This window comes from Melanerpes formicivorus, unplaced genomic scaffold, assembly GCF_026170545.1.
Source record: "Melanerpes formicivorus ecotype bairdi unplaced genomic scaffold, bMelFor1.0.p_v2 SCAF_493, whole genome shotgun sequence".
Lineage (NCBI taxonomy): Eukaryota > Metazoa > Chordata > Aves > Piciformes > Picidae > Melanerpes > Melanerpes formicivorus.
Window position 1 is genome coordinate 80,440 of NW_027142845.1, and position 11,681 is coordinate 92,120.

Here is an 11,681-nt window from a genome sequence, read left to right on the forward strand (position 1 = left end):
GGTGAAGTTCTTGCCGCAGTCGGTACAGCTGTAAGGTTTCTCACCATTATGGATGAGTCGGTGCTGGATTAATGTGGTACTCGTGGTGAAGTTCTTGCCACACTCAGCACAGGGGAACAGATGCTCTCCAGTGTGGATGCGGCGATGGATGGTGAAAGTGGAGCTGTGTTTGAAGCTCTTGCCGCAGTCCCTGCAGGTGAAAGCCTTCTCCCTGGTGTGGGTGAGGTGGTGTTGCCTAAGAGTAAAGATCTGCCTGCACCGCTTGCCACAGCTGTCACGAGAGAAGGGCCTCTCTCCAGTGTGGGTGAGGCGGTGCCGGGTGAGATTAGAGCGCTGGGTGAAGCTCTGTCCGCAGTCAGCACAGGTGAAAGGTTTCTCTCCAGTGTGGGTGCGGCGGTGCTGGCTGAGCTCGGAATTCCAGCGGAACCTCTTGCCACAGTCACCACAGACGAAGGGCCGGGAGCCAGGCTGCGGGCAGTGGTGCTTCACTAGCTCTGAGCTACCTGGGAAGCTCTGCCCACACTCAAGGCACTCATTCAGATCTTTGGGTGACACTGAGGGACCTGCTCTGGCTTCATCCTCCTCCACACATTCCTCCCCCTCATCCTGATCACCTTCATCATCATCATTATCCTCCTCTTCATAGCTGTCATTCTCAGCATCATCCTCCATCCTGTCCTCTTTTTCCTCCCCATCCTCCTCTACCTTGGGACTGCACATTGGCTTCTCCAACTTGATCTCTGGGTGCTGCTTCTCCTCCCAGCTCTTGTCTGGGTCCTTCTGTGAGGCCATGCTGTGGCAGGAAGGGATCACAGCTGTGCAATAGGGAAGATGGAAGCACCTGAGCCCAGGACCTCAAACCCTCAGATCCTGACTGGGTCATGACACTCCCTGACTCCCAACACCCAGCTAGAGGAGAGAATGCAGAGGGGACCTCAAACCCTCAGTTTCTGCCACAGTGTGGGCACAGACCTCCAACACCTATGCTGAGACCCCAGGTTCCTGTGATCAGTGCCCTGAGGTACCCTGGGACTTACAAGTGGTCTTGTCCTACTCTGCTCGACCCTGGTGGCATTGGCAGGGTGGTTCCTGGTCCAGGCCCTGTCCTTTGATCTCCCCTGGCTCAGACAATGGAGGCAGCAGCACTGAACAAGAAACACCAAATCACCTCCAACCTTCTCCCACCACCCTCCAAATCCCAACCCCCAAACATCACCTCCTGCTCACAACTCACCCCCAGCAGACTGGAGCATTCCTCAACTCCCACACCACCTGATGTGCCTCAGAGCTCCTGGAGAGGTGAAATATGCTGGACAGGAGGAGGTGGTGGAGGCTAAGAGCTGCCCTGGGGGCCGGGGTCCTGCTGTTGCCCCATTCTGGATTTCTTACCTGTTGGGCTGCTCCAAGGGACAGATCTGCAAACTCTGCTCTTCCTCACGAACAGAAAGGGGCAGGGATGATGTAGAGAGAGGACTCAGCCCATGCCAGAGAGAAGCAAAGGGCTCAGAGAAAAGCATTGATCTGCAAGGGATGGCTCAGCACTGCCCAGGACCAGGCAGCACAGCTCAGCCTTCCTGGGGGCAGCTCCCAAGCCCAGCAGCACAGCCACAGCACACAGCCAGGGCTGCTCAAGATGGGAAGCCTCAGCAACTACAGACTCAGCTCCTTGCCCAGCACACAGCCCCCAGCACATAGCTGCAGGCCAGCACCACAACACAGCTGCCTCCACACAGCCTCTCCCAGCCCTTGCCTAAAGCTTCCTCCCACTGCCTGCCCAGGGCTCTGCTGCCTGCAGCTGCATTTGACAGCAGATCTTGCTCTGGCCACAGCTCTCCTCCCTAGCCCTACCACCACCACACTCACTGTGTGCTCACCTGTGCCCTGAACACACCTCTCTGCTGCTCACTGCCCTAGAGAAGACCACAGCAGCCCTCAGGCCACACACAAAGGGAGCTTCATGCTTTCTGGAGGTGCATCAAAGGGGGAAGTGACTTGCTCATCTTCTTGCTAAACCTCTTCAGCCCTCACTGGGATGCTGGAGGAGTCTCTGGCTCCTGCCCAAACCTCACACCTCCAGCACCCTTCACACACCTGCAGCCCAAAGAGACTCACTGGAAAGAGTTTGGCTTCTTCACTCCCTGACCATTTCTCTCAGCTTGCTCTTTGCAGTTCTCCTGGAGCTGCCACTCCACATCCCCAAAAGAAAATGAGGTTGGATGGGAGGGCACAGTGCCCATGGGCTGTTGTTCATCTCCCAGCTGACACATGCAGAGCTGCAGCACAATTCACTCCTTTCACCTCCTCAAATGCTGCCAGATTCTGCCATTTCCTGCACACACATTTGCCACCTGGGCCCTGCATCCTCTCCCCTTTTTGGGGGGACAAGGCCTCATTCCTGCCTGAGCACACCCAGGCCCCTCTCTCAGTCCCAGCCTATCCAAGTCCCTGCTGCCTTGGCTCTCCCATGGCCCTGTGTCCCCCACTTCCACTGCCACTGCAGCTGGAAGGGTGGAGTGGGAAATGCTGTGGCTGAGGAAGCATCTAAGGAACTGGGCTGGAAGCAGCAGCACAAGGATGGAAGGGGCCTGAGACTAAAGGCTGGGATCAGCTGGAGGCCTGAAAGAACAGCACCAAGCCAAGGGGGGGGTTACAGATGAGGGCTGGGGAGGGACCCTGCAGACACCTCATGCAGCAACTGATGAGAGCAAGGGGGACAGAGAGGGAGTGAGACCTCAGGTGACTCCTGCCATGGGGAATGGCTGGGCTGTGTGGCTAGGAGCCCTGAGTGCCTGCTTGGGCTGTGCTGCATGTCAGGAGGGGTCAGGGGACTGTCCTCAGCCAGCCAGGGTTTGGGACTTTGAGCTTCTGGGGTCAGCTGCTGCCAGTGCCATTGGAGGTAGGAGCCAGGCAGAGCCACACAGCTGCTGAACTAAACCCTCCCACCCCTTGCAGCCTTTACCCTCCATCTCTCCATCCATTGCTCCATCTCCATTCACTTGCTGCCCTCTCAGAGTCCCCAGGGCCCCACCAAGTCTCCAGGGCTGATCTACACATCCATCAGGGCCCAACAGAAGCCCCTGGATGAGAGCATGGATGAGGATCCTTGTTGTCGGAGTAAGGCACTGGGATGTCTTACACCAGAGATCAGAGACTGCCAGCAGGGACAGCAGAGACCAGAGGGACACCACAAAGTGCCATCTAGTTTAGTTCATCCCCACAAGGCCTGCACTCACTCTTTACAAAGGAACAGCACAGGATCTCCAACCTCCTTTGCCCTTCCCCTCTGCTCCCAGCAACATCTTCTGGGATCTCTCTCTGCAGAGGATCTTTGAGGCCTTGGCAATGCTGCCAACTGTGGGCTGCAGTGCCTGGCTCACCTGGGAGCTGCCTACCAGAATCTGTAACTGCAGCTCTTGGGTATGGGGGAGGAGGGGCAGAGAGGCATGGGGGAGGGGGAAGGCATTTGGGGCCTGGGGTTCTGGCCTGCTTTGGTGGAGGTCTGGAGGAAGCTTTGGCCTAGGGAGGTTGCTTGGCTCCCGTGGCCCAGGCGCACTATGGATTGTTGGGGATTTGATGCTTTGCACTGTAGGATGCAGCTCTGAACAGCACAGCCATGGAAACTGCCCAATTCTATCCAACCCTCTGGCCACAGCTTGGCATCAGCTCCTTTCACAAGGCTCAAAGAGAGCTTCTCTGGCTCCTGAAACCTAAGGCAATACCCTGCAGAACAAGTTGGAGGAGCTCAAGGGGACAAGCTGCAGAGGGGGCCCAGGGCAACCTCCTGAGCTTCAACAAGAGCAAGGGCAGGGTCTTGCCCCTGGCCTGGCACAATCCTCACAGTCAGACCAGCCTGGGGGAGGAGGGGATAGGAAGCAGCCCTGCAGAAAAGCACTGGGGGGTGCTGCTGGACAAGAAGCTGGACAGGAACAGACAGGGGGAGCCTGCAGCCCACAAGGCCAAGGCCAGCCTGGGCTGCACCAAAAGCAGCATGGCCAGAGATGGACAGAGGCCATCCTGGCACTTGGCTCTGCTCTGCTGAGATTTCACCTGCAGCACTGCAGCCAGCTCTGGAACCATCAACACAGGAAGGACATGGACCTGACAGAGAAGGCCCAGAGGAGGGACAAAAAAATGATCAGGGGCTTGGAGCAGCTCTGTTACCAGGACAGGCTGAGGGAGCTGGGGGTGATCAGCCTGGAGAGGAGAAGACTCTGGGGAGACCTAAGAGTGACCTTCTGGTACTTGAAGGGGGCTACAAGAAGGCTGCAGAGGGACTCTTTGAAGCCATTGCCTCTGGTCCTGTCTCTGCAGGCTTTGCAAACTAGAGCAGAGCAGATTGAGATTGGAGGTGAGGAACAAGTTCTGCACCAGGAGGCTGCTGCAACACTGCAACAGGTTGCCCAGGGAGGGGCTTGAGGTCCCAGCCCTGGAGAGGTTCAAGGTCAGGCTGGACAGGGCTCTGGGCAACCTGAGCTAGTGCAGGATGTCCCTGCTGACTGCAGAGGGGCTTGGACTGCAGCACCTTTGCAGCTCCCTGACAACCCAAACCACTCCAGGATTCTAGGAGTCTAAGTGCAGCCTCCAGGGAGAGCAGGAAAAAGATGAGGCAGAGGAGGACAAGGAAGAGGACAAGGAGGAGGAGAACCAAAATCCCTTCCTAACTCCTCCAAACCTCTGCCAAATTCCTGGAAAGCTCTTCCAGCTCTGCAGAGTTCATTCTGAAGAGAGCTGAGGGAGTTGCTAGGCTCAGGGATGTCTTGCACACTCTGCACAAATGCTCCAGAAGCTTTCCAAGTGCCCTCAAAACCAGCAGCACAGCTCTGCTGCCACACAATGCCAGGCTGCAAGGGACCCCAAGGCTCAGCTGCTCCAACCTTGCCAGATGACACTGGACTGGAAAGGAGCTGGCCCAGCCCCCTGCCAAGCTGAGCCTTCCAACTCTGCCCTGCAGGGGAATCCACCACTGCCCTGGGGAGATGATTCCAATGGCTGACTGGCAGGGAAAAGCTTTTGCCTCTGCAGGGCACTGTGCCACTTCAGCTCAACTCTTGCAGCAGCTCTTTGAGATCTGCCTTTGGAGCACCACAAACTCCGAAGCACTGCAGTGCAAAGCAGCTCAGCTTCAACTCCCAACTGGCTGAACTCTCACATTTTAAATTCAAGGCAGGGGCCAAGCTCACACCCAGCCCCCAAGCTCAAGAACCAGCCACTAAGGTCAGAGTCAGGTCCCAAGCACAAGAATCCAGGTCAGAAATGCAGAGCCAGCCCCCAGGCTCAGAGCCAGCTCCTAAGTTCGCATACAGGCCCCAAGCTCAAGAAGCAACAGCTAAGATCAGAACACTTCCCAAGCTCAGAGCCAGCCCCTGAGCTCAAGAACCAGCAATTAAGGTCAGAACACTTCCCAAGCTGAGAGCCACCTCCAGAGCTCACACCCAGCCCCCTAGCTCAAGAGCCAGCCACTAAAGTCCAGAACCTAGATCAAAAGTGCAGACTCAGCTCCCAAGCCACCAACTAAGGTCAGAATCACTTCCCAAGCTCAAAAACCAGCCCCTGACCTCACAGACAGGCCCTGAGCTCAAGAACCACACCGCAAGCCCAGAGTGAGCAACTAAGCTCAAAACCCCTTTCCAAGTTCACACCCAGACCCCAAGCTCAAGAGCCAGAAAATAAAATCAGAACCACTTCCCAAGCTCAAGAACCAGCCCCTGAGCTCAGAGCCAGCAACTAAGGTCAGCGCACTTCCCAAGCTCACAGCCAGCCCCCAAGCTCCAGAACCAGCAACTAAGGTCAGAACCACTTCCTAAGCTCACACCCAGACCCCAAGCTCAAGAAACAGCTCCCAAGCCAGCAACTAAGGTCAGAACCGCTTTCCAACCTCAAGAACCAGCCCCCAGGCTCCAGTACCAGCAACAAAGGTCAGAACCAAGCTCCAGAGCCAGCCCCCACAAGCTCAAGAGCCAGACAGTAAGATCAGAACCACTTCCCAAACTCAAGAACCAACCCCTGACCTCAGAGACAAGCCCTGAGATCAAGAACCAGACCCCAAGCCCAGAGTGAGCAACTAAGCTCAAAACTCCTTTCCAAGCTCACACCCAGCCCCCAAGCTCAAGAGACAGAAAATAAAATCAGAACCACTTCCCAAGCTCAAGAACCAGCAGCTAAGACCAGAGCCAGCAACTAAAGTCAGAACACTTATAGTTTCATAGTTTCATAGTTTCATTCAGGGTTGGAAGGGACCACAAGGATCATCTAGTTCCAACCCCCCTGCCACGGGCAGGGACACCCCACACTAGATCAGGCTGGTCAGAGCCTCATCCAGCCTGGGCTTAAACACCCCCAGGGACGGGGCCTCGACCACCTCCCTGGACAACACATTCCAGGGTTTCACCACTCTCATGGGGAAGAACCTCCTCCTCACATCTAGCCTGAATCTCCCCACCTCCAGCTTCATTCCATTCCCCCTAGTCCTATCACTACCTGAGATCCTGAGAAGTCCTTCCCCAGCCTTCCTGTAGGCCCCCTTCAGATACTGGAAGGCCACAATTAGGTCACCTGGGAGCCTTCTCTTCTGCAGACTGATCAGCCCCAACTCCTTCAGTCTGTCCTCATAGGAGAGGTGCTCCAGCCCTCTGATCATCCTTGTGGCCCTTCTCTGGACATGTTCCAGCACCTCCAGATCCCTCTTGGAATAGGGGCTCCAGAACTGGACACAGTACTCCAGGTGGGGTCTCACCAGGGCTGAGTAGAGGGGGAGGATCACCTCCCTTGCCCTGCTTGGTGTCATCAGCAAACTTGCTGAGGGTGCACTCAATGCCACTGTCCATGGCACCCACAAAGATGTTGAACAAGACAGGTCCCAGGACTGATCCCTGAGGGACTCCGCGTGTCACTGGCCTCCACTGGGACATGGAGCCATGGACAGCCACTCTTTGGGTGCGGCCATCAAGCCAGTTCCTTATCCATCTAGTGGTCACCCATCAAACCCATGTGTCACCAGTTTGGAGACCAGGATGTGGTGCGGGACAGTGTTGAAGGCTTTGCTCAGGTCCAGGTAAACGACATCAGTTGCTCGTCCCTCATCTATTAATTTTGTCACCTGCTCATAGAAGGCCACCAGGTTGGTCAGGCAGGATTTGCCCTTGGCAAAGCCATGCTGACTGTTGCCAATCACCTCTTCACTATTCTTCTGAGCCAGTAGTGCCTCCAGGAGGATCTGCTCCATGATCTTTCCGGGCACAGAGGTGAGACTGACTGGCCTGTAGTTCCCTGGTTCCTCCTTCTTACCCTTTTTGAAGATGGGGGCAATGTTTCCCCTTTTCCAGTCTGTGGGGACTTCACCAGATTGCCATGACTTTTGAAATAGAATAGAGAGGGGTTTAGCAACCTCATCTGCCAGTTCTCTCAGCACCTGTGGGTGTATCCCGTCGGGTCCCATGGACTTGAACACTTTCAGGTTCTTCAGGTGATCACAAACCTGATCTGCACTTACAATGGGCAGTTCTTCCTCCCCGTCCCTGGCTTTGACTTCCATAACATCAGGAGTGTGGCTAGAGGCCCTTGCAGTGAAGACTGAGGTAAAGAAGTTATTAAGTACCTCAGCCTTTTCCTCATCACTTGTGACCATGTCACCATTTTCCTTTCTGAGGGGGCCCACACCTTCCCTAGTCTTCTTCTTCCCATTCATATACCTGTAGAAGTTCTTAGTGTTCCCTTTAATCTCCCTGGCTAGATTCAACTCAAACTCTGCTTTGGCTTTCCTAACCAGGTCTCTTGCTGCTCGGGCAGCTTCCTTATATACCCCCTGTTCTACCTGTCCTTCTCTCCACTTCCTGTAGAGTTTCCTTTTAAGTAATAGTGTGTCCAGTAGCTCCTTGCCCATCCAGGCAGGCCTCCTAGCATTCTTGCCTGCTTTTCTCTTTGTTGGTATACAGAGCTCCTGGACACAGAGGAGGTGGTCCTTGAATACTGACCAGCTGTCCTGGGTCCCTCTTCCCTCCAGGGCTTTGTCCCACGACACTTTGGCTAGCAGATCCCTGAAGCGATCAAAATCTGCACACCTAAAGTCTAGGGTCGTGAGCTTGGAATACTTCCTCCTGATTGCCCTGAGGAGATTAAATTCAACTACTTCATGGTCACTGCAGCCAAGGCTATGTCTGAGCCTCACATTGCTTACCAGCCCTTCCCTGTTGGTGAGAACAAGGTCCAGCATAGCACCATTTCTTGTTGGTTCCTCTACCATTTGGAAGAGGAAGTTGTCTTCTATGCAGTCCAGGAACTGTGTGTCTGTGTCCTGAGGACTGCTGTGAACTTCTCTTGGGGAGTGGGCAGTAGAGAGGTGTGCAGGGCAGAGCTGAGCACAGAGTGGGTGTGGTGGGGCCAGGGCCAGGGAGGAGAGATGGTTCCAGAGCAAAATCTACTGGCAAATGCAGCTGCAGGCAGCAGAGCCCTGGGCAGGCAGTGGGAGGAAGCTTTAGGCAAGGGCTGGGAGAGGCTGTGTGGAGGCAGCTGTGTTGTGGTGCTGGCCTGCAGCTATGTGCTGGGGGCTGTGTGCTGGGCAGGAAGCTGAGTCTGCACTTGCTGAGGCCTCCCATCTTGATCAGCCCTGGCTGTGTGCTGTGGCTGTGCTGCTGGGCTTGGGAGCTGCCCCCAGCATGGCTGAGCTGTGCTGCCTGATCCTGGGCAGTGCTGAACCATATCTTGCAGGTCTGTGCTCTCCTCTGAGCCCTTTGCTTCTCTCTGTCAGGGGCTGAGTCCTCTCTCCATCATCCCTGCCCCTGTGTGCTGTGGAAGAGCAGAGTTTGCAGATCTGTCCCTTGGAGCAGCCCAACAGGTAAGAAATCCAGAATGGGGCAACAGCAGGACCCCGGCCCCCAGGGCAGCTCCAAACCTCCTCCACCTCCTCCTGTCCAGCATATTTCACCTCTCCAGGAGCTCTGAGGCACATCAGGTGGTGTGGGAGTTGAGGAATGCTCCAGGCTGCTGGGGGTGAGTTGTGAGCAGGAGGTGATGTTTGGGGGATGGGATTTGGAGGGTGGTGGGAGAAGGTTGGAGGTGGTTTGGTCGTCCTTGGTCAGTGCTGCTGCCTCCATTGTCTGAGCCAGGGGAGATCAAAGGACAGGGCCTGGACCAGGAACCACCCTGCCAATGCCACCAGGGTCGAGCAGAGTAGGACAAGACCACTTGTAAGTCCCAGGGTACCTCAGGGCACTGATCACAGGAACCTGGGGTCTCAGCACAGGTATTCGAGGTCTGTGCCCACACTGTGGCAGAAACTGAGGGTTTGAGGTCTCCTCTGCATTCTGTCCCCCAGCTGGGTGTTGGGAGTCAGGGACTGTCATGACCCAGGCAGGATCTGAGGATTTGAGATCCTGGGCTCTGGTGCTTCCATCTTCCCTATTGCACAGCTGTGACCCCTTCCTGCCACAGCATGGCCTCACAGAAGGACCCAGACAAGAGCTGGGAGGAGAAGCAGCACCCAGAGATCAAGTTGGAGAAGCCAATGTGCAGTCCCAAGGTAGAGGAGGATGGGGAGGAAAAAGAGGACAAGATGGAGGATGATGCTGAAAATGACAACTATGAAGAGGAGGATAATGATGATGATGAAGGTGACCAGGATGAGGGGGAGGAATGTGTGGAGGAGGATGAAGCCAGAGCAGGTCCCTCAGTGTCACCCAAAGATCTGAATGAGTGCCTTGAGTGTGGGCAGAGCTTCCCAGGTAGCTCAGAGCTAGTGCAGCACCACTGCCCACAGCCTGGCTCCCGGCCCTTCGTTTGTGGTGACTGTGGCAAGAGGTTCCGCCGGAACTCTGAGCTCAGCCAGCACCGCCGCACCCACACTGGAGAGAAACCTTTCACCTGTGCTGACTGCGGACAGAGCTTCACCCAGCGCACTTGTCTCACCCGGCACCGCCACACCCACACTGGAGAGAGGCCCTTCTCTCGTGACAGCTGTGGCAAGCGGTGCAGGCAGATCTCTACTCTTAAGCAACACCACCTCAGCCACACCAGGGAGAAGGCCTTCAGCTGCAGAGACTGCGGCAAGAGCTTCCAACACAGCTCCACTCTCACCATCCATCGCCGCATCCACACTGGAGAGCATCTGTTCCCCTGTACTGAGTGCGGCAAGACTTTCACCACGAGTACTAAATTCATCCAGCACCAACTCATCCACAGCGGTGTGAGGCCGTACAGCTGTGCCGACTGCGGCAAGAGCTTCACCCGGAAGAACCATCTCACAGAGCACCGTCGTGTGCACACTGGCGATAAATCTTTCAGCTGTACTGAGTGTGGGAGGAGCTTCAGCCACAGGAGCTATCTCATTGCTCACCGCCGCACCCACACTGGAGAGAAGCCTTTCACCTGTGCTGACTGTGGTAGGAGCTTCAGCCAGAGGCACGCTCTCAGTCGCCACCGCCGCACCCACACCAGTGAGAAGGCTTTCACGTGTGCTGATTGCGGTAAGCGCTTCACCCAGAAGGGCTATCTCAACAAGCACCGCTACATCCACACCAGAGAGCAGCCTGCATTGCAGGGGAGGCATAAATCTACCTAGAATCTGTTGGGTAATCGTGACCGCTCTGAGAGGGCCTTTCCGGAACCAAAATCATCCCATTTTCCTTTGCACTTCTCAGGGAGTGAGGACACCAGCAGCAACAAACACCTCCTGCCCATCTGAATACCAATTATTGCTAATGAGAACAATTACAGTGCTGAGTCGGCACACCTGGAGCTCCCAGCTGGGCAGGGCTTTGCCAGGGTCTGTCTGGTTCTTCCCCAATGCTTTGTGTCTCCCTGGGGGAAGAAATCCTCTGTCCATTGACCAATTGTCTCAATAAAACCCAAAAGTTACCCAAATCCTGTCTCTTTGCTTTTATTTCAGTTATCTCTGCCTCAATGCCTGAATTTTGGGGGCATTTGCTCCCAAGGGATGGGGTGGAGCTGTGTTCCCCGTTGAGGGAAGGCAAAATGAGGTTCTCAGAGGAGTCTTGAGGGGCATCTCAGAGGCATTCTTCAGGGGCTTTCAGGTGATTTTAGATGTTTGGGATTTGGATGGTCCTAGGACTGACTTTTGGGATCTTTGGAGGGTGTAGGGGGAAGCTGATGGAGATCTTTGGAAGAACTCAGAAAGCTTCTGTTGGCTTTCCACTCTGGGGCTGTAACAGGTTGAAGAGCTGAGAAGAGGTTAAGCTGCCTGTTCCTCCCCAAAACAGAAGTGAGGGAAAAAAACACACATGAATCAAAAAACCCTCTGGTCTGGGATAACGACTTGTGATAAGCTCAAAAGAGTTGAATCCAAATGAGATCCCATAATGCACACTGACCTGAGGCTGTTTGCAGAAAGAAGCACAGCAGTCAGCAGCAGTAGCCAGGAGTTAAACCCCTGCAGCCCTCCCCCTCAGCAAAGAGCCAGCACGTGATAGCCAGAACCCAACAGCAGCAACCAGAACAGGAAGCCTCCCATGTTGCCATCTGAACTTCAAGCCCTGTAGTACTTTGCTCCAGCCAGCACTGTCCCTGGGAAGGTGGCATGAGGCAGGATGGTGTGGAGTAATGGCAGCAAATTTCCAGCTTAATCTTTGATATTCCTAAGCCCTCATTCTGTGCCACCTGCACCATGCCCAGCAGCAATCAGCAGCACACCTCAGGCACTGTCCATTCTCACTCCACAGGAGGTTGCTTTG

At 55.3% G+C, this 11,681-nt stretch overlaps 1 protein-coding gene across 1 annotated transcript; it reads left to right on the forward strand.

Moving 5' to 3' along the window:
• Positions 1–3,093: 3,093 nt before the first annotated feature.
• On the forward strand, positions 3,094–10,552 carry LOC137460054 (zinc finger protein 135-like). The gene is made up of 3 exons (XM_068170652.1): positions 3,094–3,114; positions 8,744–8,830; positions 9,875–10,552. The coding sequence occupies exons 1-3, from the start codon at positions 3,094–3,096 to the stop codon at positions 10,550–10,552; spliced, it is 786 nt and encodes a 261-aa protein (XP_068026753.1).
• The last annotated feature ends 1,129 nt before the right edge of the window (positions 10,553–11,681 follow it).